This window comes from Microcebus murinus, chromosome 16, assembly GCF_040939455.1.
Source record: "Microcebus murinus isolate Inina chromosome 16, M.murinus_Inina_mat1.0, whole genome shotgun sequence".
Classification (NCBI taxonomy): Eukaryota; Metazoa; Chordata; class Mammalia; order Primates; family Cheirogaleidae; genus Microcebus; species Microcebus murinus.
In genome coordinates, this window is record NC_134119.1 from 13943057 (window position 1) to 13967308 (window position 24252).

Sequence of the window (24252 nt, forward strand, 5' to 3'; positions counted from 1 at the left end):
TGAGGGTCAGAGAGGGGAAGTGACTTGCCCAAGGCCACCCAGCTCAAAAGGGAAAGGACTGGGATTTGACCCATGGCTGACTGCTTCCTCAATCCTGCTTCCTAATCCTTGTGATTAGTGCAGTCCCTAAGCTGGTGCCATGCCCTGCCATGCACAGGCCACAGGGATGAGTCAGACTCATGGCCCACGGATGAACGAATCCAGTGACAGATCCAGGTCTGAGTGGCTGAGGAGCCTTAAGGAGGGGCAGGTACTCCGTGCACCAGGGAGGCGAGTGAGCACAGGCGTCCCCCAGGTGGCCCCTGAAGGAGGTTGCAGAGTGTGAGGCCTGGGAGGGGACAGCATGGGCCCAGTTGGAGTGACGGTGAAGGGCAGGTGCTGGGAACAGACTCAGAGCCCGGAGGTGAAGTTCAGGAGCAGGATGATCAGCTAGATGAGCTGACGTCAGAGTGGAGGGAGACAGAGACAGAGGGGCACTTGGAGACAAGCTGTGAAGACCTTGAATGTCAGGTGAACAAGTGGGACTTCATAGGCCCACCTCTGGCCGGGGCAGCCTTGCTGACACATGGGCCGTTTATCAGCCCAGCCACGTTCCCGCCAGCCCTAGCCTCATTGCGAGTCTCCTTCGAACATTGGAAACAGGAACGTCCACCCGGGACCAGAGGAAGTGAGCACTTTATTTCCACCCAGCACGCCACAGTAGAGTGCAGTAGGACAAGCACAGGCTTTGGAACCAGAGAAGCCTCAGCTTCCAATCCCAGCTCAGTTGCAGAGTTTTGAGCAAGTCACTGCACCCCCTTCTGAGCCTCAGTTTCCCTATCTCAAAAATGGGCGTCATGCTAGTGCTTGCCTCATTCATATTCAATGTCCCCCATGTACCAAGTTCTGCTCTTGGTGCTCCCAGGGTTGGAGGGAGGGCTAAGTGCTTGGTGCATAGCAGGCCCTCAGGAAATGGTCATTGCCGTTTTTCTTGATGTTCTGTGGCCTGTTCATTCTGCAGACACAATTTTCTGCACACAATTTTCTAGGCATTGAGTGCGGCCTTTGAGTATGGGCCTTCAACAGGGTGGGGGGAAGAGTGAGAGATAGGGCAGATGAGCAGGGAGAAATCCCTCGGGTGGGGCAGGGGCAGCTGCTTTGTCCTCGAAGGGCTTCCCCGCACTAGTGGCCTGGGCCATCCAGCCTGCCGCCTGTGCGTTCGGAGCCGCACACAGGAACTCCGGAAAGCCTTATGCAAATGAGCCTGCGGCCCTTGCTGTGTGCGTTACGTAAGCACATATTTATGTAGAGAACAACCACATGCGCACGCCAGCCAGGAAGCAGGACCTACCCCATTCTCCACCCTGACCTTGACAGCGCAGGTTTGTGCTGCCCCTAGCGCATGGGAATGCCAGCAGGTGTGACTGGCCGGCTCCTTAGGAAGTGGTCTCAGACCTGGGGCTGTGGACAGACACGGGATGGGAACTTAGCTCCGCCACTAACCCGCCCTTTGCGACTCAGGACAAGGTAAGGGCTTCTCTGAGCCTCAGTTTCCTCATCTGGAAAATGGGAGGATTTGAGGAGCTCATGTAGGTAAAGCCCTCACAAAGGCCTGGCCCAAAGTCTTGTTCAGCAATTAAAAATAAAAGCACATCTATATGTCACGTGGCAGGTGCCCAATACCATTGTAAGTGCATTATTGGTAGTCACTTGTCCAAACCTCACAAGCAGCCTGTGAGGCAGGTATTATTATCTCCATTTTTAAGAAGAGGAAACTGAGGAACAGAGAGATTAGGTGACTTGCCCGAGCTCACACAGCTAGGTCTCCAACCCAGGCAGATGGGCATCAGATCCGCACGTACCACCACACCTGTCTCTCGAACGTGTGCGCATACACACACACACATACACACACGCTCAAATTCTCTCCCTGTGCTCCCACCCACACCCCTCTGGTTCCTCTGGCAGCCTCAGGCCCTGGCTAACCGAGGGAGAAGCAGAACTGCAAAATATAAGCAGAAACTTCTGGACACACAGCTGCCTCCTGTCCTTCTCAGCCCACTGGCAATGCTCCGATGCCCATGGAGGTGCCCCTGTGCCCAGGCACGAAAGCCACACTCCGGGCTGGGGGGACTCCTGAGTACTCTTGTGAGACATTTCTGAATAATAATTAGAATAACAATAGCTCCCATTCATGGAGTAATTTTCCTGGAAGTCAGCTAAACACCTTACATGCATTTCCTCCTCCTCACAAGGCAGGATCATCAGCTCTATTTTGCGGAAATTTAAGGCTCAAAGATGGAAGTGACTTGCCTGGGGGCAGTGGGGACCTGGCTCCAGACCCAGGGCTGAGCAGCTGTCTCTTGAACCTTTGCTCTTCAACCGCAACACACTGTCTCACACACACACATCACTCACACGTGCACGCCACAAGCACACTTTCCACCCTCAGCACAGACCAGGCACACAGCTCATGCATGCGTCTACACGTGAGGGGCACAACTGCACCCCCACACGTTTGCCAGGCCACAGTCCTTGCCCCGCACCACGTCCCCCCCCCCACTCAGTCTCTGGCTCCCCGAGCTGGAACAAAAACCCCGGCTCAGCTTGCTGCATTGACCCACAGCCCAGGTCTTTAGCTGGTTAATGGCGGGTCCCCACTGCCCCCACCCACGGCCTTGGGAACAGCTGCCTCCACTTAGATTCCCGCCCCTCCCTTCCCCTCTAGGAGGGAACAAAGGACAAAAACAGGGATGAGGAGGCGGAGGAAGGAGAGAGGAGAGAGATCCGAGCATAGAGTGGAGGAGAAGCAACAAGAAGGCAGTTGGTGGCCTCCCACAGCCCTGCCCCACGCGCAGCCTGATGGGGCTCAGGAGCCCAGGCTGTGTCATGTCTGTGTTTCTCCTGGACTCTGTCCTCCCACCTGTAGAATGGGAGGAGGTCTCCAAGGTTCCTTCCAGCCCAGCTGACACTCAGAGTCTTTTTCTACCTCCTTTGGAGCCAAGCATCTGACAGGGCCAGGCTGGGGGCAGAGGGGACCTGAGGCTCCATGCATTGAGGCTTTGGATGGTGCAGCAAGCTAGAAAGAAGTCTGGGTACAGAATCCCAAGTTTGGGTGCCAATTCCAATTCTGTGGCAGGCTTGCTCTACAACCTTTGGCAGGGTCTTCGCTAGGCCATACGGCACTTTTGTGTAAACAAGAAAAAGGGCCCCTCTGAGAAGATACATGTGGGCGAGGGTACGTGGCTCGCCATGAAGACCACTCGGGGGAATTCGCCCCCGCTTCCCCTCTTCAGCACAACCTGCGCAGCCATACTCGGCAGCCCTGAGCTTGGCAAGTTTCCTCTCTGAGCCTTGGTGTCTTCATCTGCAAAATAGGGGGATGACATCAGCCTCCCGGGATGCCTGGCAGGGACCTCGCCTGTGTCACCTGCCTCATCCCTGGGCCCGGCACAGAGAAGGCTCTCAGCTAGTGTTTAGGGCATAAAGGGATGGATGGAGGGGTAGCTGGGGGAAAGCAAGAGACACACTGCTAAGTGCACGCTATTCATAGGAGGAGGAATTGTCATCTTGGGTCCGAACCTCCCCACTCACTTTCACCCAGGTCAGTGGGACCCAAGCTGGTCAGGGGCAAGAAGGATGTGGGCTTAGCAGCCCAAGGACAGGACAGAGCACTAAACCGGAGACTCAGGGGACCGGCTTCATGCCCACTACACCCACATGCACAGCGCTTAACAGTGTGACACATGCCTTCACCTCCACAGCAGCAGCAAAAATGAAAAGGATAAGGGCTGTCACATAGGCCCAGTCCCTCCTCTAACCCCCACCACAGTGTGAGATGAGTGTGAATCACCCCCTTTTCCAGATGAGCAGAGGCCAGGGAGGTCGGGTGGGTTGCCCGAGGTCACACAGGTAGCCTAAGTGGCAGAGGAGTCAAAGCCGGCTCTGACTGCTCTCAGACTTGCAGTCCCACTGGGTGCCATTATCCCCATTTCATAGATGGAGAAGCTGAGGCTGGGAGAGGTCTGGCAGTGCAGCCAAGGCCCCACTGAAGGGCATCTCAGAGCTTTGGGCCCCAACAGGTGATGTTTCTGGTGTCCTGCCTCCCTGGGCCTCAGTTTACTACTCTGAGAGACGTGCAAAGGGCCCCTTTCCTCCTGCCTGTAGGAGGGACCAGGTGGCTCGGGCAGAGCCCCTCCCTCCCGGGCTGCTTTGTCCTGGCTGTACAATGAGCCCTTGCTTGGCATTCGAGGCCTTTGTCGGCCGCGCAGCCTCGCCGCGCCCCCACCCGCGTTATCAGCGCCGGGAAGCGGCGGCCGCGCTGGCGGGGCCTCTCCGGGCCGCCGCCGCCCGAGACATGTGTTGGACACGGGCCTTTAAGGCCTGGAGCCGCCACACAAAGGCCGGGGAAGAAGGCGGAACAAAGGGCTTTTTCACGCAGCATCTGAAAAGCTGCAGATTAGCTGTGCGCTGCGCAGGCGGGGAGGAGCCCCCGGCCCTGCCCCCAGACCCCTCCTCCCCGGGCGCTCGCTCAGCCGTGCCCGGTCTGGGCCTTCTCGCCATGACCTCCGGAGAAGCCTCCTAAGGCGGCAAGTGACGCCCTCTCTCCTGCTCAGAACCACCATCGGCTCCCAGTGCGCGTCCGTGTCCTGAACGCCGCGCCTGGCTCTCCTCCCGCGCCTTCTGGCCGGCCGCTCCATCGGCTGCGCCCTGGATAAGTCCCAGCCGCCCGCCTTTGCACCTTCCATTCCACCTGCCCAGAATGCCATTCCAGTCCCCTTCTCAAGTTCAACCCCAGGGGCACGTCTTATGGAAAGACAAGAACCTACATTAGTGGTGCTAGCCCCGTGCCAGGCACTTTGCCCCCTCCAGCCCTCGCAGCAGCCACGGGGAGCAAAGCGTTAGGTGGGCTGCCCGGCCGGGGCAGCGGAGGCCGGGAAGGCTGAGGGCGCGTGTGGGCACACAGCAGTCCCCGCGCCACCTGCGAGCTCAGACGCCTCGCGCTCCCGCTCTGTGGGAAAGCGTTTCTCCCGTGAGTCCCAGGCAGGCAGTCCCTCTCCTGGGGGGGTGGGAGGGGACATGGGCGCGGGCTGCACCTGGCCCTGGGGCACCTTCAATCAGCCCCGCCCTGCCCCCCGCAGGTACGCCATTGACCGCGAATCGGACTTGGACCAGATCTTCGATATCGACGCGGACACGGGCGCCATCGTGACGGGCAAGGGGCTGGACCGCGAGACGGCCGGCTGGCACAACATCACGGTGCTGGCCATGGAGGCGGGTGAGCTGGGCGCCCCATCCCTGCCGGCCTGGGGAAACGGGGAGAGGAGCTGAGGCTGCGCTGTCAGTCAAAGCTCATGGGGGAGGGGCCAAAGGTGGGGGCGGGGCAAAGAGTAAGAAACCGGAGGAAGATCCGAAGGTCGAAGGTCGGGGCAAAAGCTGGTGGGCGAGAACAAAGGTCCAGGAGGGGTCCCAAGCCAAGGGCATAGGGCTGGTCTTGAGGCCGGCTTTCTTCTTTCATCATTTATTGAGCACCTACTATATGCCAAGCCCTGTTCTAGGGGCTGGGGATACAGCCTGGAAGAAGACAGAAAGGATCCTGTCCTCAGGGGAGGACTAGAGTATCAGCACGCTAAGAGACCGGGCGTACATGATGTGTCAGAGCTAAAAAGCACCAGGGAGGGGGATTGGAAGGGAGGGGACATTTTTCTCTTACGGAAAGGCTGCTCTGGGAGGAAGACATTCCAACAAAGACCTCACTGAAGTGGGGGAGTCACGCTGACATCTGGGGGAAGAGCATTCCAGGCAGAGGGAACAGCCACTGCAAAGGCCCTGAGGTGGTAGTTCGTGAGCATGGAGGCCAGTGTGGTTGGTGACAGGCAGAGCGGTCAACCATGGTAGGGTCTTTGGATTTGACTCCAAATGAAACTGGGGTCACAGGAGGAGCTTGAGCAGAGGAGGGGTTTGAGCCTGACAGGGTGCCTCTGGCTGCTGCACTGAGAATAGACGGGGGCCGGGGGCAAGCAAGGCTTAGCTAGAAGCTAAAGGCAATAGTGCCAGGGAGCGAGGACAGCGGCCTGGCCCAGGGCCCTCGCAGCAGCAGAGGGGAGGCGGGGTGGGCTTTGGGACACAGGCTGGAGATTGAGTTGATAGCCAGTAGCCGCCTGCTGATGGGCTGAAGTGCTGATGAGAGATGGAGAGGGGTCAAGGACGACTCCAAGGAGCTTGGCCTGAGTTTCTGGAAGAATCCGTGTGTGTGTGTGTGTGTGTGTGTGTGTGTCACAGGCAGTTTGGTGTAGCTGGGCTGGAGGTGAGGGGCTGAGACTCACGGAGCACTGGGAGAGGGGAGGGCGAGTGCCCTCCAGTCCTCCTCCATACCCGGGAGCAATGCTGCCACACCACTGCCACCACCAGCCCGCCCAGCTCCCCCACCTGTCAACTCTCAAGGTCTGGGGAGTCAAGGGAGCCGCCATTAAGCAATCATGACAACAGGACAACTGTTGAGTCTCTGAGCTGGGAAGAACAGTTAACATTTAAACTCGCCTCTGCCCCGCCGTAGCCCCAGGCCCCTCCTGCCAGCCCTCCTCCGCCTCCCTCCCCGTGCTGGCCGCCCCCACCTCCCAGGCCCCACCGGCCTGCTGTGGGCTGAGGAAGTCCCTAGGCTGAAGTTCCCTTAGTCTCTTTCAACTACAGTTTAAAAGAAAATACAAAGCTGGCTCAAACCTCAGTGCCTGCTGTTCCCGAGCCTTTGAATCCAGTCCTCTGCCGCATGAAAGGGAGATAACAAAGGTGGCTGGAGAGGAAGTGGGGCTGCACTGGGGGGAAGAGAGCTCCCCCTCCTGCCTCCGCAGACCTGCTCCCGGGGTAGCAACTGAGGCTCCTGGCTGCAGATGAAGCCAGAGACGACTGGCCCGGCTGCTGAGCAGAGATGTCGCCTCTCCCTGCCCACAAACACAGCCCCTTCCCACCTGCCTGTCGTCCACCGCTAGCAAGTCCCCTCTCGGGTTAAGCATTGAGCTTCTGCCCAGTGGGTCGCTGTCAGAAAGCAGCTAGCACAGCATACGAAGGCACTAATGCTGCCATTTCACAGGACAGAGAATGGGGGGCGGACACCTCTCCCCAAACATCTTACAATTTTTACCTAATACGTATTCTGGGCTATGTGCTTTCTAGAACGTACTTTATCGAATCCTAACCAATAGCATGATCAGCACCCATTTTACTGATAGCAAAAGGAAGGCTCAGAGAGTTAGGACATTTGCCCAAGGGCATGCACTGGCAGAGCTGGGATTCGTGCGGGGTCTACTCGGTCCCCACCAAGGCACTGCTGCGTGGCCTCCCTTTTCCTGACACTCTGCTCTCTGAGCTCTTCTCTGATCCCACCTACCAACCCCACCAGCTGACGTGGGGGAGGAGACGGATCTCTGCAAGGAGCAGACTGGCCACTGGGCTGCAGACCCCCTCTCTGAACTGCACCCCCAACCCCTGCCCACTCTTCACCCGGGACATTCGTCAACAGGAAAAGGAGTGGTTCCACTTCACAGTGCTCATGGGAGGATTAAACAGGATAACGCACGGGAAGCACTTAGCCTAGTGGGTGGTACTTAATAAGTGCTCAATTAATGCTGTCTGTTGGTCTTGACCCTGTGCCAGGCCTGTGCGGTGGTGAGCTCATGGAATCTTCACCCCTCAGTGGTGTCGATTCTACTGTTATCTTCAATGTGTGGCTGAGGAAACTGAAACTCAGGCAAGTGAAGTCATTTGTCCAGATTCCCAGCCCCAGCCTGCCTGACTCCAGAGCCCATCCCTCCCCGCTGCCCCTGCAGTCATCGTTCCTTGGTGTTGGCACAAAGTCAGAAGCTGTCACAAGCACCCCACCCACCATACCTTCTCACATCTCCATGAGACAAGGGCAAAATTATTGTCCCCGTTTTACAGATGAGAAAACAGAGGCTCAGGGAGGCCCAGCGATAGCCCCAAGATCACAGAGCAAGTCCACGCAGGGCCAGGCTTGCCCCAGCCCCCCGGGGAGCCAGCCCGGGCCCCAGGTGCAGTGCCAACAGGTGTGCCCGCCTGGCACCATGCCCTCCCGCGGAAGCATACGTTTGGCTTCCTCAGAAGCAGAGGGGATGCTTAGGGGTTCGCGGTGGCCCCCCCTGCTCCCGGGCGTAAAAACCATGAGGTGACAAGAATCAGAGGGGAAATATTTATACACGGTGGCGCAGCTTTGCGAGCGCCTCGGAGAGCGTGTCGCTCAGCCGGGGGCCGCCGCCTGTCATGCTGGATTACCTCAAAGACTCCCTGGCCACTTAGTATGCCGGCCCCCCTCTCCCCGAACTTCTGAGTCATCCATTCTGCCCAGGCAGACGCTCCTTCCACTGACATTATCTTTAACGTTTTGTAATCATGAAATATTAATGACCGATATTGAATTTAAAATACAATTTGTGCCTGAATACTTTGGTGGAAAGGGCGGTTGTAAAGGGACAGTCTTCAAAGAGTTGGGGGGGGGCTTGGAAAGCCAGGGCTGGGGGTGGTGGGGGTGCCAGGGGGCTCCATCCAGCCACCTCCTCCAAGGTCATCGAGCCCCAAGCTGATCTGGAGGGGTAATGTCTAGCTGTCCCGGGCCACAAAGGGTTAACCAGATCCGCCAGAAGCTTCCCCATCTGGGTCACCCCAGGCCAAGTCACGTCTCGCAGCACCCTGCATCTCCCTTCCTACGACAGAACACGCGGTGTGATTTATACGTGCATCTGTGAGCGCTCGGTGAATGTTCCTCTGCCCCGAGAACTGTGCCTTCCACGCGGGCAGGGCCTGCTCTGTGTCTGCCGCACTCACGCGGGTGGCGTGGGGCAAGCTTCACCCAACGGACGGACAGAGGGGCCTTGCTGCCCGGTGAGGAAGGCGATGTCGTGTGATGGAGAAGAACTGCTCCTCGTTGCACGGCTCCCAGTTGTGTGGGCTGAGACGGGTCACTGCCCCTCTTGTTGCCTCAGTTTTCTCATCTGTAAAATGGGGACAACCTTGCCTACTTTATTGGATGGTGTAGGGATAATAGCTATTAACCATAGCAGCTTCTGTTTATTTAAAGCTCACCATAGGCCAGACATGGTACTAAATGCTTTATGTAAAGCATAAGCCCCCTGGCGATTAGGAATAACAGACATCGAGGGCCTGGCACGGTGCCTGACGCACAGTAGGTGCTATTAATAGTGAGAGGAAGAAGCTGAGAGGACAGGGACTGTCAGAGACGATGGAGCCTGTTTCAGAGACGGGGAGACTGAGGCCGAGGAAGGGAACAACTTGCCCCAGTGCCCCATGCGGCTCTCTGACCCTCAGAAGGATGCTAGGGGAAGGGGGGTACGGGGAGTGAGGGGTCGCGGCGGGCTTTGAGCAGCAGAGCTCCAGGCTTTTCTGAGGGCCTCTTGTCACCCACCCCAGGCGGGGCTGGGCGCTGGGATTTGCTGGCGAACAAGGCCTGGCCACTGCCTGGGGCTCACAGGGGAGCAGGGGAGGGACATATCAACAGCAGTCAGTGGTGACAGAGGGGAAGTAAGGGGACGGCGGGGAGCCCCGAGGAGCAGGGAGAGACTTGCCCACACGGTGAGGGGCAGAAAACCCTTCCAGAGGAGGGGACATCTGCTTGGGTCTCCAAGGCAGAAAGGGGCTCAGGAGCTCCCGGCAGATAGCCCCTTGCGTGCAAAGGCCTGGAGGCTGGGCGGTCCACTGCCTGTTCTGGGGACAGAGAGACGGTGTGTGGCCAGAGGCTGGGGCTGGAGGATGGCTGGAGCAGGTGAGGCGAGGTGAGGGTGACGACCCTCCCTGGGCCTGCACAGAAAGGGCTTTAGATGTCCTGTGAGGAACCAGACGTCCCGGAGGCGACAGGGAGCCAGCACAGGTCTTTGAGCAGAGGAGTGGCACGATCAGTTGGTTGGTCTCCGATGTTCCCTGGGTTCCAGGGAAGGTGGGTTGCAAGGAGTGAACCTGGAGTGGCGGGAACAGATGGGCAGGGCCAGAACAGGTGGCAGCGCGTGCCGGGGAGGCCGGGCGTCTGGGGAAGAGCATGTCACAGCTCGGCTGGAAGGGGCTGCTTCGAGAGGCAGTGAACTCCCTGTCACCAGAGGTGTGTAAATCAGGCCTGGGCTCCTCTTGGACAGGATCCTGAGATCCTTCCCAGCCACCTTAAGTACCTAACAGATGCCGACAGGAATAAAGATCTTTTGACATCCACGGAGTCTCAGCAGGACTGCCCAGAGCGTTAGGAACCAGCTCAGCCCCTAGGGAAGGACATGTTCTCCCACCTCCACTCTGCTCCTTGAATTACAAGGACATTACGATTTCAGGGTCCCCACTTCCCCCAGAAGTCCCCCACTACTCCTTGGAGTAATAAACTTCCCCCCAACAAGGTCAAAGCTTCCAATCTCCCTGTGGGAGCCAAACATAATCAAAGTCCCCGAGAGAGACAGAGAAGGACCCCCGAGCCTCCTGCTCCCACTGGAGGGACATGGGGACAGGGCAGGGAGTACAAGGAGCCCACACCTGGCTGCCCTGACACCCGCTTCCCTGGAGCACCCCCACCTGCTCGCCCAGCACTGCGCGCTGTCCTGCCTGCTGGTCTTGGCGGGCTTGTAATTGGGATGATAAATCTTCCTGCCCAGCTGGCCAGCTCTAATCAGAGCCTGGCGTTGGGATGCAATTTAATTCCCCTGGGGAGGAGGGGGGCTGGGGGACGGTGGAGAAGAGGGTCCAAGCTCTGCTCCCTCCCCCCAGTGCAGGCCAGTGGGAGGAGGTTCCTTCAAGCGGGTCTCTCCCCCTCCCCCTTCCCACTCCCACTCTCACAACCTCACTGCTCTCTTTCTTTCTGGGCTTCAGTCTTTCTCTGTGACAGCCGAGGAGAGCCACAGAATCCAACTCCATTTGTTTTACTGATGAGAAAACCGTAGTCCATAGCGAGCCCCAGTCTCTAAAAAAATTAAAAATTAGCCTGGTATAGTGGTATGCTCTTGTAGTCTCAGCTACTTGGGAGGCTGAGGCAGGAGGATCGCTGGAGCCCAGGGGTTGGAGGCTGCAGTGAGCTATGATCATGCCACTGCACTCCAGCCTGGGGGACAGGGAGCAATCCTGACTTCAAAAGAAAAAAAGAAAAAAAGTTTGTCCAGAGAGAGGCAGGAAGAGGGTCACGCACTAGACTGCTTCTTAGATGGACAGGTCCTGGAGGGGACATGGTCGCCACAGAATCAGTCCATTCAAGAAGGTCTGAGTCTCTCTGTCACCTCCCCAGTGTCCCTCTGGAGTGAGGGGCATGGTCAGGGATGCCATGGACAGTGAAATCCATTCATTCGACAAATCTTTATTATGCACCTGCTACACGCCCTGCACATAGGTGCTGGGGATATGGCAGCATGGAAAACAGACGAAAATTCTGCGTTCGTTCTAGGGGGGAGGGACGTAAGCGAAAACACTGAGGGTGTTGGATAAATGCTATGAAGAGAAACAGGGCAGGGAAGTGGTGTCTGGTGGCAAAGGAGCGGAGTGAAAGAGGGAGGTTGGGCGAGGGACGAGGTGGGGTCCCGATGCAAGACCATCACTTGGGGCCTCGTGGGCACGAAGGACTTGGGCTCATCCTCCGATTGCCCCGGACTGAGGGCAGTCAGGGAATGCTTCCTGGAGGAGGCAGGGACATTTATGTGTGGCCTTGAAGACAAGCAGTGTTCTGATAGCAAAAGAAGTTAAGAAAGGCAGTACTAGCCGGTGGTTTAAAACACCCTCTTTGGACCCGGGCCCAGGTTCGAGTCCCAGGTCCATCCATTGTTCCCTGTGAGACCTTAGGCAAGTTGCTTCACCTCTCTGTGCCCATTCTGTCTTCTGCAAAATAGCAGCGGTACTAAAACCTACCTCCCACAGGGGCTGACAGGATGAAATGAGACAGCCCAGACCCGGTCCATGGCAGGCGCTCGATATGTGCTCATTGCCATACTTCTGGCAAGGCCAGGGCCCGTCACCTCTTCCCTTCTCACTGGCCCCCAGCCCCCTCCCCAGTCCCACTCAGATTGGTCCAGATGCCAGGCTGGTAACTCTGCTAGGGGCTGGGCTCCTCCTTGGGAGAGATCTAGAGTGTCATTAACCACAGCTGACTCTGCGACCCCAGGGCATTTGCACATGCTGACCCCACTCCCTGAGACAGTCTTTCCCTCTCCATCCCCTTCACCTGATTACTACCTAGTCAGGTCTCAGCAGAAATGTCACTGACTCCGGGGACAACATCCCTCCACCCCACCAGGCAGGACGCCCTGCTCACATAGCTCCTGTGCTGTTTTCTCTCAGCTCTTATCAGTTGGGAGTAATGTCTGTCCCTGCCGCTAGACTGAGAAACCGTGTTGGTCGTGTTCACTGCTGTGTCCTTGGTACAAAGGAGGTGCTCAATCCATAATTGTCAGCAAAATCCACAAGCCTCAGTTCCAAGTCACCCAGTCCAATCCCCTGTCCTTTACACGTAAGGAACTCGGAGGCCCAGGGCAGGTAGGAGACCTGCCACGCTGCACAACGGTCCTCCTGCTTCCAGGGGCCCCCACCCGCTGAGCTGCCTGGCCTCCTCAGCCCTCGGACCCCCAGGGCTTCACCTGCCACCTCCCCGGATTAATGGTGAGCCGGCTCACGGAGGAAGCACCCGGCCAAAGCACGTTTAATTTTAATTTAGGAATCGGTTAAGGCCGCAGGCCTGCTCAGCTCCGGGCTGTCAATCAGCCTTCCTCAAGGCTGCATCAATTAGTTTAAAAATATTGAATGTAATTTTGCCTGACACAACATATTGCAGCTACTGCAAAATATAATTTATTTTAGAAGAAGAAATAATTAAACTAATTTGCATGTCAGTCAGCTGAACTGAGATGCCGAGAGGGGAGGGCCATGGGGGACCCAGGCCCTGGTGGAGCACCTGCCTCCAGCCACTGGGTGCGGGTAGCTTGGGCCTGGGTCCAGGCAGCAGCTGCCAGTGGGTGGGCAAATACCCAGGCAGCAGGGGAGCCCACCGACGTTGGATCTGGACCAAGCATTAGACTTAAAATCAGGAGACTAAGGCCTCAGCCCCAGCCCTGCCACGGACTGACTATGGCTTTGGGAAAAGTCCTGCCCTACTCTGGGCCTCAGTTTCCTCATCCACAAGATGTATCTAAGAATACCTCCTTCACAAGCTGTTTTGAGAATTAAATGAGGTCTAGATAAGAAAGGGTGTTATGAATTGGAAAGTTCTGTGCAGAGAGGTCAAGATTAATCAACTGATGGATTCCTTGTTTGATACCAGAAATATTTAAGGTGGTCAAAATATCATGATGATCAATTGTTATTAATGATACTAATCGTGATCAGGAGAGGTTTGGAGAAAGCTGATCGGACTCGAGACATCAGGTTGGACTCCCCCACCCGAGAGCAGTGGTTTGCAAACCTTGCTACAGGTTTGATTCCCCTGAGGAGCTGTTAAAAAATATATCAATGATCAAGACTTGAGCATTGGTGCCTTTTAAAGACTTCCCAGGTGATTCTAATGTACAGCAGGCTGGAGTACCACTGCCCCAATGTCAACGTCAATGGCACTGGATGCTAACCCAGGACTGGCCCATGAGCTCTGGGATTCCAGGCCAGCCCCAAATCCAGGGTTTCCTAGGATAAGCTCTGCAGGTGGCACCTTTGGCAATTTAGAGGCACGCCTCTTCAGTGCTCACTCAGCTGCCCCACCTCTTAAATCTGAGACCCTCACTCATGCCAAAAGGGTCAGGCTGCCCCAATAGATGACCTGTGATATTTTAAAAGATGAGGTAGGAGAGGCCCAGCCTAACCCAAAGCAAAAGTGTAATAATGGGGGTCTCGTCAGCACTGCGACCAGCACTGCAGGAGGGTGACTGCCCACTCAGCTGTCCAGCTGCTCGGAGGTCTCCCTTCTACGTGGCCTGTGGGATCCCGTCTCTCCCTGCAGCCCCTGCACCCGCCACCCTCCGCCGCAGGAGAGGGGCCCTGCCCCCACCAACTTCCCTCTGCCTCTGCTGGGAGGCCCGCCTGTTCCTGGCTGTGGGCCTCGCCCTCCCCTCCCCCGAAAGCACCCACCATCTGTCTGTTGACGTTTTTTCGGCAACGCACTCTTAAAAATAACGGTTCACCAGGCATCCCCAGTCACGACTCCCATCTCTCGCCCCCAGAAAAGCCCCCTCTAATCACTGGTGCGGCAGATCAGGGTGAGCCGAGGAGATAAAACGCCCCCAGCTAAGGGGAGCTCCAGAGGGGGGCTAGGGTCTGAGTTAATTAAGGACTCGCCGCCCTCGTTTCCCTGACCCCTCGGAGGTGGGTCTCCTAGCGCCCTCACCTGCCTTCCTATCTGCATTTCTCTCTTTATCAACGTGCAGGCAGCTGCAGTCGGCATCCGGGGGGTCTTGAGTTCAGGGAGGGAGGCAGCCGACCAGTCTCACTCCCCCCAAAACTCACGGGGTGCCTGGCTGTCTGGAAGCTTCCAGGCTGCCCCTAAAATAGCTCCCTGCCAGCTCAGCCAGAGAGTTTTGTTCATCCAAGTCACCGCTTGGAAGCAGGGTGTGATTTCCTGCCCAGGGCATGTTCCTGATGTCGCTGGCAGGTCCTGGAACCTGCCGGTGATGAACACGGGGCTGAGATAGCTGAGGGTGGGGTGCCAAAGAGCACCCAGATGTCCAGGTCAGGGTGAGGCTAGAAAGGGCCAATGTTCAGGGTGCTGCTCAGAGAGGACAGGCTGGGATGAGCTACTCCACATCCTAAGAAGTCATTTAATGTCATTGCTGAAAGGAGCCTTTGAGGATGTCTGTTTATTTATAAATACTTATACAGCACTTGCTATGCATTGTATACACGGTTTTGTTGTTGTTGTTGTTGTTGTTGTTTGAGACAAAGTTTCACTTTGTTGCCCAGGCTAGAGTGAGTGCCCTGGCATCAGCCTAGCTCACAGCAACCTCAAACTCCTGGGCTCAAGCAATCCTCCTGCCTTAGCCTCCCGAGTAGCTGGGACTACAGGCATGCGCCACCATGCCCGGCTAATGTTTTCTATATATATTAGTTGGCCAATTAATTTATTTCTCTTTATAGTAGAGCCGGGGTCTCGCTCTTGCTCAGGCTGGTTTCAAACTCCTGACCTCGAGCAATCCGCCCAGAGTGCTAGGATTACAGGCGTGAGCCACCTCGCCCGGCCCTGTATACACGGTTTTAAGTGCTTAACAGATATTAACTCAATTGATCTCTTAACCAATCTATTACAATTAGACCCATTTTGCAGGTGAGAAACTGAAGCCTGGAGAGTTCAAGTGATACCACTTAGATCACACAGATATAAATTGGTAGAGTTGGGACCAGAACTCTGATTCCAGAAAATGCTCTGCTCATTTTCTGCGTGTAGAAACTGATACCAGAGAGGTCAGGGTCTCAGCCAAGTTCAAACATTGGGTCAAGGACACAGCCATACCTAGACTCCAAGCCTCCTGCAGATGATCCTTCTGGGCTCCATTCATTTGTTCAACAAATATATTAGAACCTATGCTGGGGACCCAGAGATAAATAAGACAGGGACCTTGACCTCAAAGGCATCCCCGTTGGAGGGATGGGGCCATCATGGTCTTGCTGGCCAACACCCACCTCCTTGGATTTGTCTGGCCCTTTCAGAATCAGCAGAGTTCAGTTGCCAGGTGGCCAATTCTTTAAACTTTCCCATGTTTTAGTTTCTCCCTTGCAATAAATGGATGTAAATTCTACCAAACCACAGGGTTTCTGCAAGGATACCTGAAATAATGGATTTGGGTGCTCCAGATGCAATCTCTGCACTCTCTGGGGAGGGTGTGGGGATGGCAATGGTGATGACAGTGTTGTCCGTGGTGGGGGCGGGGGTGTGATGGTGATTTGGTGATGGTGGTGGGGTTGGTGGCGGTGGTGAGGATGGTGATAGTGATGGTCTCGGTACTCATGATGGCGGTAGAGATGGTGAGGGTAGTACCAGTGGATACGATGGTGGTGCCGGTGCTAATGCTGATGGTGACGGTGTAATGGCGGTGATGGTTGCAGCAATGGTGATGGCAACAGTGTGGGGATGGTGACAGTAGTGAGGGTGGTGATGGTGGTACTGGCAGTTATGTTGGTAACATAAAGCAGTGATGATATACCAGTGGTGGTGGTGATGGTTTAATGGTGGTAATGGCAATGGCAATAGTGATGGTGACACTAATGGTGGTGCTGGTGTTGGGCTGGTGGGGGGATTGGTGGTGGGGATGGGGCTGGTGGGGGTGGTACTGGTGAGGAAGGTGGGGGTTGTGGTGGTGAGGCCAGTGGTGCCAGCACTAACGGTCATGGTGGCGATGGTGATAGTGATGTTTACCCACATACGCCCAGATGTCCCCAGTCCTGGTCTTCCTGCCGGCTTTGTTCTCCCCACAAATCTCAGTGTGTCCCCACTGCCTAACCTTGACCTGGTAACAGATGGGGTGTCTAGATCTCGCACGTGGCGCCTCTCCCCTACTCCTGTGCTCTTGTTACAGACAATCATGCCCAGCTGTCCCGGGCGTCCCTCAGGATCCGAATCCTGGACGTGAATGACAATCCCCCAGAGCTGGCCACACCCTACGAGGCGGCTGTGTGTGAGGACGCCAAGCCAGGCCAGGTACCACTGCAGGGCTGGAGACTGGAGGTGCTTCCAGGGCTGGCCAGGGGCCAGAGTGGTCGCAGCCTCACCGCCAGCTCCCTGCCCCTGTCGCCCCTCAGCTCATCCAGACCATCAGCGTGGTGGACCGGGACGAGCCCCAGGGCGGGCACCGCTTCTACTTCCGCCTGGTGCCCGAGGCTCCCAGCAACCCTCACTTCTCTCTGCTCGACATCCAAGGTGAGCCTAGAACCCTAGAAGCATGGAGTGGGGGGGCCCAGCCCCCTGCCCTCTCCACATGGCGCAGACGGAGGGACAGAGGCCGCCGGGGCAGGTGTCGGCAAGACCTCACAGAAGTCTGGGCCGGGCTGGAACTGGCCCCGCCCATGGCCACGCCAAGAAGAACAAGCAGGGCAGGGGCTGGCGGGGTTGGGGGACATCCCCAGGGCGGGGAATGGTGGACGGATAGGTGCAGTAAGGGAAGAGCTGGGCATAGCTGGCCCAGAGTCGGGGCGGAAAGAGCCCTTGCTCAGCGTGAGGACTGCAGTGAGCCACGTGCACACTCCACACCTGCCATTTAGAAAGTGCTTTATTTCTTTTTGCCACCCTGGGAGGTGGTTTTTTTGACCCCTCTTCCCATTTCACAGATGATGAAACTGAGACTCTAAGAGCCAAGGGACCTGCCTGGGGTCATATAGGGAGTCAGTGGTGGGGCCAGGATTCAAACCCACACCTCTCTCCAACCCAGTGCACCTCTGCCTTAGCTCCCTACCTAGAAAGCAACCCTTCCCTCCCGGCCTGAGCTGAGTCTGTTGTGACAGTCCCCACCCCCACCCCCCACAAGTGCTCCATGAAGTTGAAGTTTGTACCTTTAAGGAATGACTGACAGGGAGGGGCGGTCAGGACTGAGAGTGAGGGGTCCAGACTCAGAGGATGGTTCTCTGTGAAGCCCTGGCAGGTGTCTGCCCCTCTCTAAGCCTCAGTTTTACCATCTGTAAAATGGGGCTGATAAGGCCTACCACTTTGGGTGGCCGGGTGACCCCAGGAGATGACGGCTACCAAGTCACACTGTTAGTACCTAGCACGTGTCAATCCCTACATTTGGCGATTATTTACGGAGCACATTATTGAGCATTTCTGGAGGCGCAATGCCTATGTGTCAGGCTCTGCCCCAGGCCCTGGAAATGCAACGGCAAACAAGGCAAAACCCCCACCCTCATGGAATTTATACTCTAGTAAGGGGGAGGCAGAAAATAAATAAATAAAAAATACGTTAGGGATGCTAAGTGGCTGGGGTGGGGGGATGGTGCAGTCTGCACAAGAGTCTGGACTTGATTTTGTTTGACCTTGGGTGCCTAGAGCAGTGCCTGGCACACAGGAGATGTTTGATAAAATGTGTTCAATGAAACAATGAAAAATAAAGCAGGGTAAGAGGAGAAGCTGTTTGAAATAGGGTTGCCTGAGGGAATCCAGAGCGAGAAGGGATCTAAAGGAAATGAAGGAGTGAGCCACACAAGTAACTGAACAAAGAAACAGCCAGGTGGAAAGTGCAGGTGCAAAGGCCCTGCGGTGAGATGTTCGAGGAACAGGAGACCTACGTGGTTGGAGCTAGTGAGAGACAAGGCTAGGAGGAGACGTAGTCAGAAAGGCATGAGGGACCGGATCGTGCTGGTTCCTTCTGGCTCTGGAACAGGCCTGGGATCACCCCAGGACTTTACACACCTGAATGGGAGAGACTTTAGTGACCTCTGAAGCCAGACCCATCTGTATTCCTGGGCGTCATATTAAAAACATTTAGCATCCAGTGCAACTGAGATGTCCAATCAGAAGGATGCCCGCCATAACGTGGAGCAGGACCCCAGAGCCCCCGAGTGCCAGGCATTAACCCCTTAGTGGCTTGATTGAGTCAAAGTTGGAAGGATGCCGGGGGAAAGGCGGAGGCAGCGGGGGTGGTGGGGGGAGAGCTTAGAGTCACAGCTATTTAAACCTTTTGGGAAGTATTTCAATATTTTAACAACCAGGACAATGCTGCCTACTCATTATTCCAACGGTATCCTGAGCTGGCCGCAGGAAACACAGATAGCTTGGCTCAACCCCACCAAGCTCAGGAGTCTTTCCAACCCCGGGGCCTGAGGTTCTGCCCCAACTGCTTCTATTGGGCCAGGAGCCACCAGGGCTGCCATCGGGCGTGGCCCCTGCTATAACCTCCAGGGACAGGGTGGCAGCAGCGTGCTGAGGTCAGGGTAGCTGTGGAAGGCCTCCTCCTCCAGTCCCTCAGCCCCTGCCCGCAACGTGCCAAGCCCCCTCCTCCTCGCTGTATAAATATCCTAGGTGACAAACGGCTACCCCAACCCATCTGTTTCTTTGTATAAATGTGTAGCCAGTTTGGAAACGTGATTTATAAATATTGCTTTTGCAGCCAGGGATTGACACTGATGTATGTCAGGCCAGATGGATGGATGCGGCGCTGGGCACAGGTCCACCTAGAAGGGTGGGGCAGGGGGGTGGGGTGGCCACAGCTTCCCCGGACGAAGCCAGCTGCTGCCCAGGAGGGCAGCCTGCTGGGTTCGGGGATGATGCCCGGGGATTCCCTTCCATGGGGTGGAGGAGAGGCAGGGCCCAGCACGCTCAGAACATATGGTTCCACGGCTAAAGACAGCAACCCTGAGAGATAAACATCTCTGTTCTCGCTTGGCAATTTGAGGCTGAGCCAGAGCTAGCCACTCGTGCCTCAGATCTGCCTGCCTCCCTGCGCCTCCGCTGCTCCCGCTATCTCGCGCCTCAAACACACAGCAGCTTCCGAACTGTTCTTCCACGTCACTCTTGTGTTGTAGATTACAAGTCCCCTTAGCCAGAATGTGGGCTCGGCAAGGACAGGGACTGTGTCTATCTTGTTCATTGCTGTCTCCCCAGGGTCCAGAATAGCCCTGACACACAGAGGTTGCTCAAGTCACATTTGCTGTTGAAGGAACAGAGGATGTGTCGCCAGGTCACCTCTTTGCTTTAAACCCACCCATCAACAGCCTCCCATTGCTTTTAAGAAAATGACCCCAATTCCTTACCATGGCCTCCAAGGCTTCCACCAGGGGCCTCTGCCTGCCCCGTCCACCTCATCTTGACTCGCTCTAGCTGTCACCGCCATCCCTCCAGCCATAGAGGACTGCTTTCCGTGCCGCAAGCGTGTCAGGCTCCGTCCAACCCCAAGGCCTTTGCATGAGCCGTTCAGGGCTCAGGGACAATATCGCTTCTTCCGAGAAGCTTCTCCCGACCTCCCAGGCCGGGTCAGGCCCTCTCTGTGTCCCTCCAGTGCTTCTCCTTCACCAGGGCTTGCAACTGCGCACTCAGGTGCGGGTGTACCTGATTAACATTTGTCTTGCACGCTGGGACGTGAGCTCCGATCCAGAGCTGGGGTCGCTTGAGCTCTTGTTTTCCCCCAGCAACTAGCGTGGTGCCCGGCACACAGTACTTAATGAAGATTTTGGGGATGGACAGAAAGAAGGAAGGAAGGACAGGCGGATGATTTTACTGGACAAAGTCAGACACGTCACTTCTGTCTGAGCCACAGTTTCCACATACATAAAAGAGGGATGATGCCACAGCTCTCGGTGGTTGTGAAGATTAAACATTACAATGTATTTAAAGTGCCCACAAAGTCCTTATGCACAGAAAGCATCCGGTCTGTGCACCTGAGTCCCACACCGTCCCCTCTTTCCCCCAGCCTGCCCTCAGCCCTCTCCCTCCCCCCGTGGAAGGCAGATGTGTTCACGGCTGGGGTTGACCCACCCTGCGACAGGAGGGCCTGAGGCCCAGCAAGAGCGTGAGGAGCTGACCCAGGACCCCCCCCCCCCCCGTTAGCCCGAAAGTTGTGGTTCATTCAAGCATCGTTCTTCAGGCCTGGCTCAGTGCCAGCCCCGCTGGCCGTGCAGTGGGGGGACAGGCACACACGGACTTAACACGACGTGACAAGTGCTGTAGCAGAACTTGCGCATGGCACCTGCGTCGTCAGAGCAGGGAGCCATAAATCCTTCCTTCCCAGAGAAGCAGAGAAAGGAGGCCACAGAAAGGAGGTGACATTTAGCTGGAGCATGACAGATGAGGAATTTGCCCGGGAAAGAAGGTGAAGAAGGTGTTCCAGATAACGGGAACTTTATGAGCAAAGGCAGGGCAACCTGGACAGGAAGCCGGGACAGGGTGCGGCAGAGGGAAAATGGGGGCAGAGTCCAAAAAAGACATTAACTAGCATTTATGGAGAATTTCTATGTGCTGAGCAATATTCTAAGGGTTACGCATGAATTATACCGTTTAACTCTCACGCCTGCATGATACTCTTTTTCTCAGTCAAGGAAACTGAGGTCCAAAGAAGCTCGGCGGGTTTCCCAAGCGCTGTTTTTACACTCAGCATTATTTTTTAACATTACTATGGGAATTTTCAAATGTGTGTAAAAGTAGACAGGCTAATGTGATGAGCCCTCCTGTGCCCGCCCCTCACGGGCAGTCTGCAACTCACGGCCCATCTCGGTTCATGTCCACTTTGTAGATGCGCCAAGGTCACAAGTCAGTCCTCCCAAGGGGTTTTCTCCTGCATTTGTCCATGACAACAAAGGCCGGACCTGAGGCGCTGAATTGGAGGCTGCTGGGGAAGGGACCCAGGCTGCTGGAGTCTCAGATCAGAAAGACCAGCCTGGAGGCTTCCACGGCAGGGAGAAGGACTGAGGGGCAGGAAGGCAGGGCCACCTTTTGCAGAGTTGGCTGCCAAGCGTGGGGCTCTGAGTGCTTTCCACCAACGGGCTGCACAGGGCCGAGAGGAGCCGTCACAACGACGGGGGCCGGGGGTGGGGGGAGCCTGACTCAAACGGGCCGATGTGGAGGAGGCAGGAAGGGCAGAAGAAGTGGGTGCCACCTGTCACCTGTGCTCCAAGGCCAGCCACCATTGCCCTGCGTCCCATCTGACTTTCCCAGCGACAGGCTGAATAGTGCAACGAGTTCCATTTGTGCTAATTCACTGTTCTCCCTGGCTGCCTGCATGAATAGGAGAATGTGGGTGAGACACCCCGCCGCTCCCAGGCCCCATCATCGGGCCCCAGAGGCCATGCCCCCAGGGCCTCTAGCCTCAGCCTCTCATCGAGAGACTCCTGGGCTGGCTCCAGGACTCTTGACTGGCCTGGGGGTATGAAGGACAGAAAGATCCCTCAGCCAAGGCAGATGTCCAGTCCCCTCTGATGACCCAGGACTTGTCAGGGCCCAGCAAACTGCAATCCAAGGACCATGGGGACTCCCAGGGTCAGAATACACTAGGCGGCTGGGGTGGAATCTAGAACAAAAGCGGGCCAAAAAAAATGACACAGCCAGGGACAGGGCCCTGGCCTAGCTGGGGACAGAATCTTGGAATAGCTGGGGACAGGACTCTGGCACAGCTGAGGACAAAATCTTACAATAGCTGAAAACAGGATCTTGGGACAGCTGAGGACAGAATTATGGGCTACATGGCTGGGGACAGGACCTCTGGGCAGCTAAGGACAGGATCTTGGGGACAGCCGCTAACAGACTTTGGGGAGATGAGCCAGCCGGGAGGCAGTAGCTTGGGGCATAGAGGTGGCTGGGATGGGGGGCTGACCCTGGGCCCCGAGTCCCATGCCTCCCCCTTCTTCCGGAGCAGACAACACGGCCGCAGTGCACACGCAGCACGTGGGCTTCAACCGGCAGGAGCAGGACGTGTTCTTCCTGCCCATCCTGGTGGTGGACAGCGGGCCGCCCACGCTGAGCAGCACGGGCACCCTCACCATCCGCATCTGCGGCTGCGACAGCTCCGGTGCCATCCAGTCCTGCAACACCACCGCCTTCGTCATGGCCACCTCCCTCAGCCCCGGCGCCCTCATCGCCCTCTTGGTCTGCGTCCTCATCCTGGTCGGTGAGTCCACCGGGAACCACCCACCCCTGCCCGACTGACCCCAGCCTGGGGCCCTGGGTTTCCATCCCAGCTAGCCCCCGCAGGGCCTCGGTTTCCCTCCACAAGGATGAGCCGTTCTGAGCAATCTCCACACTCTAACCTGCACTTCCTAAGAGAAGTCTCAGTGCAGAGCACGACCACCCACTGCAGACGGACTGCGTTCACGCTGGCCTCCCTCTCCCCAGCCCAAAGCTCCCCCTAATTCTTAGACACCAAGCATAGTTTTCTAAATTCTCTCATGTCTATTGTCCTTTCTCATACTCCATGTAAGACTTTTCTCTTGTGAACCTCACAACCACATGGCCAGGTATATCATCCCATTTTTCAGCTGACGAAACTGAGGCTCACAGAGGTTAAGCAGGTGATGTAAGGGTACACAGCTAGTCTTCTGGCTTGAAATGAGGTCTTCTCACCCTGTGTCCCTTGCTCCTCTAACTAAACCATTTGCTATGACTCTAAGTAGGGGAAAAACCTTGGAGCACCAAGGGCAAAGTCTTAAGACTTGGGGGTGAGGGGCAATCCACACGGGTACCAGTCCCACTGGCAGCCATCTGAACCCCAGTGTCCCCAGTGAAGGGGTTAATTTTCAGGAACTAACTGGATTCAAGTGGCCAAATGCCACCATCAGAGCTGCAGCCACTCAAGGCACGGATGACTCAGTTCTGCTACTGGGCTTCGGGGTGCAGCCAGAGCTAGAGCAACTCCAAGGAGGTCCAGACTGCAGACGCCAGCTTTGCCCCGTTCCCTGGGAGACGTCAGCTCCTCCCGACCCTCGCGCTGCTGCCTAGCACAGGCGTGGCCATTGCCTGCCCTCTGAGGCCCTGCCTGTGGCAGCTGTCCCTCTGGGGACCCCGCAGAGGCCCTGGGCAGGCCCCTCCTAGCTGGGAGGCCAGGCCCCCCCCTCCCTCCCCGCCCCAGCCCGTGGCTCAGAAGCCCTTTTTCCAGAGGGTGCACTTTACAGCGGTTTCATTTTCCGAGGCAGTGCAAACAAATTTCTGCCTAATTGCCCACAAACGAAGAAAGTGCACATCAGTGCTCTAAAGGTGACGGGCGGAATGGCTGATCAGGCCTGGCACATCTGTCGCCCGCCGCTCGCGATCCCCACCATCTGCTCCCACGGGCATCCCCCTCCGCAGCTCCTGGCCTCAGCTCCAGACACCATCCATCCATCTCTCCCACGTCTCTCCTGACACCTCCTTCCCCGTCCAAACCTGACCTGTCCCCAGCCCTTAACCCCTTCCCTTCCATAAGCCGCCTCATGAGATGGCGAGCTAGTACTCTGCCTCGTGGCTCAGCAGCTGGCTCTAGCCACTGGCCTGGCTGGAGCTGTTTGGAGCAGCAAGAAGAGCCCAGTGCCCAGCAGTGCACCCGGCACGTGTCTGTGTGTCCATCCATCTGTCCACACACCCATCATCGTTTGCTTATAAATCCATCCAGTGAGTCCCTCCTATGTGCTAGACAGTTCTAGGCACTGGGATTCATCAGTGAACAGAAGAGATTTTCAAAGCCCTGAGTAACTGAAATGTTGGGGTTGCCATTGCTGAGATGGGGGAGACCAAGGCTGGGGAAGGAGCAAAGATTATTATTTCAGCTTTGGACATGGTACGTTTGAGATTCTCTTGGTCAACCAAGAGGACATGTTGAGTAGGGAATTGGACATGCAGTCTAGATTTCAAGGGAGAGGTCCAGGCTG

At 56.5% G+C, this 24252-nt stretch overlaps 1 protein-coding gene across 1 annotated transcript in view; it reads left to right on the forward strand.

Annotated features, from left to right (window-relative positions):
• Nucleotides 1–24252, forward strand: part of CDH22 (cadherin 22) — a 127379-nt gene that overhangs the window by 95194 nt on the left and 7933 nt on the right. Inside the window, exons 8-11 of the mRNA XM_012742986.2 lie at nucleotides 5121–5257; nucleotides 16512–16633; nucleotides 16735–16852; nucleotides 22269–22520. Coding sequence (XP_012598440.2) covers nucleotides 5121–5257; nucleotides 16512–16633; nucleotides 16735–16852; nucleotides 22269–22520 — 629 coding nt within the window. The remainder of the gene's footprint in view (nucleotides 1–5120; nucleotides 5258–16511; nucleotides 16634–16734; nucleotides 16853–22268; nucleotides 22521–24252) is intronic.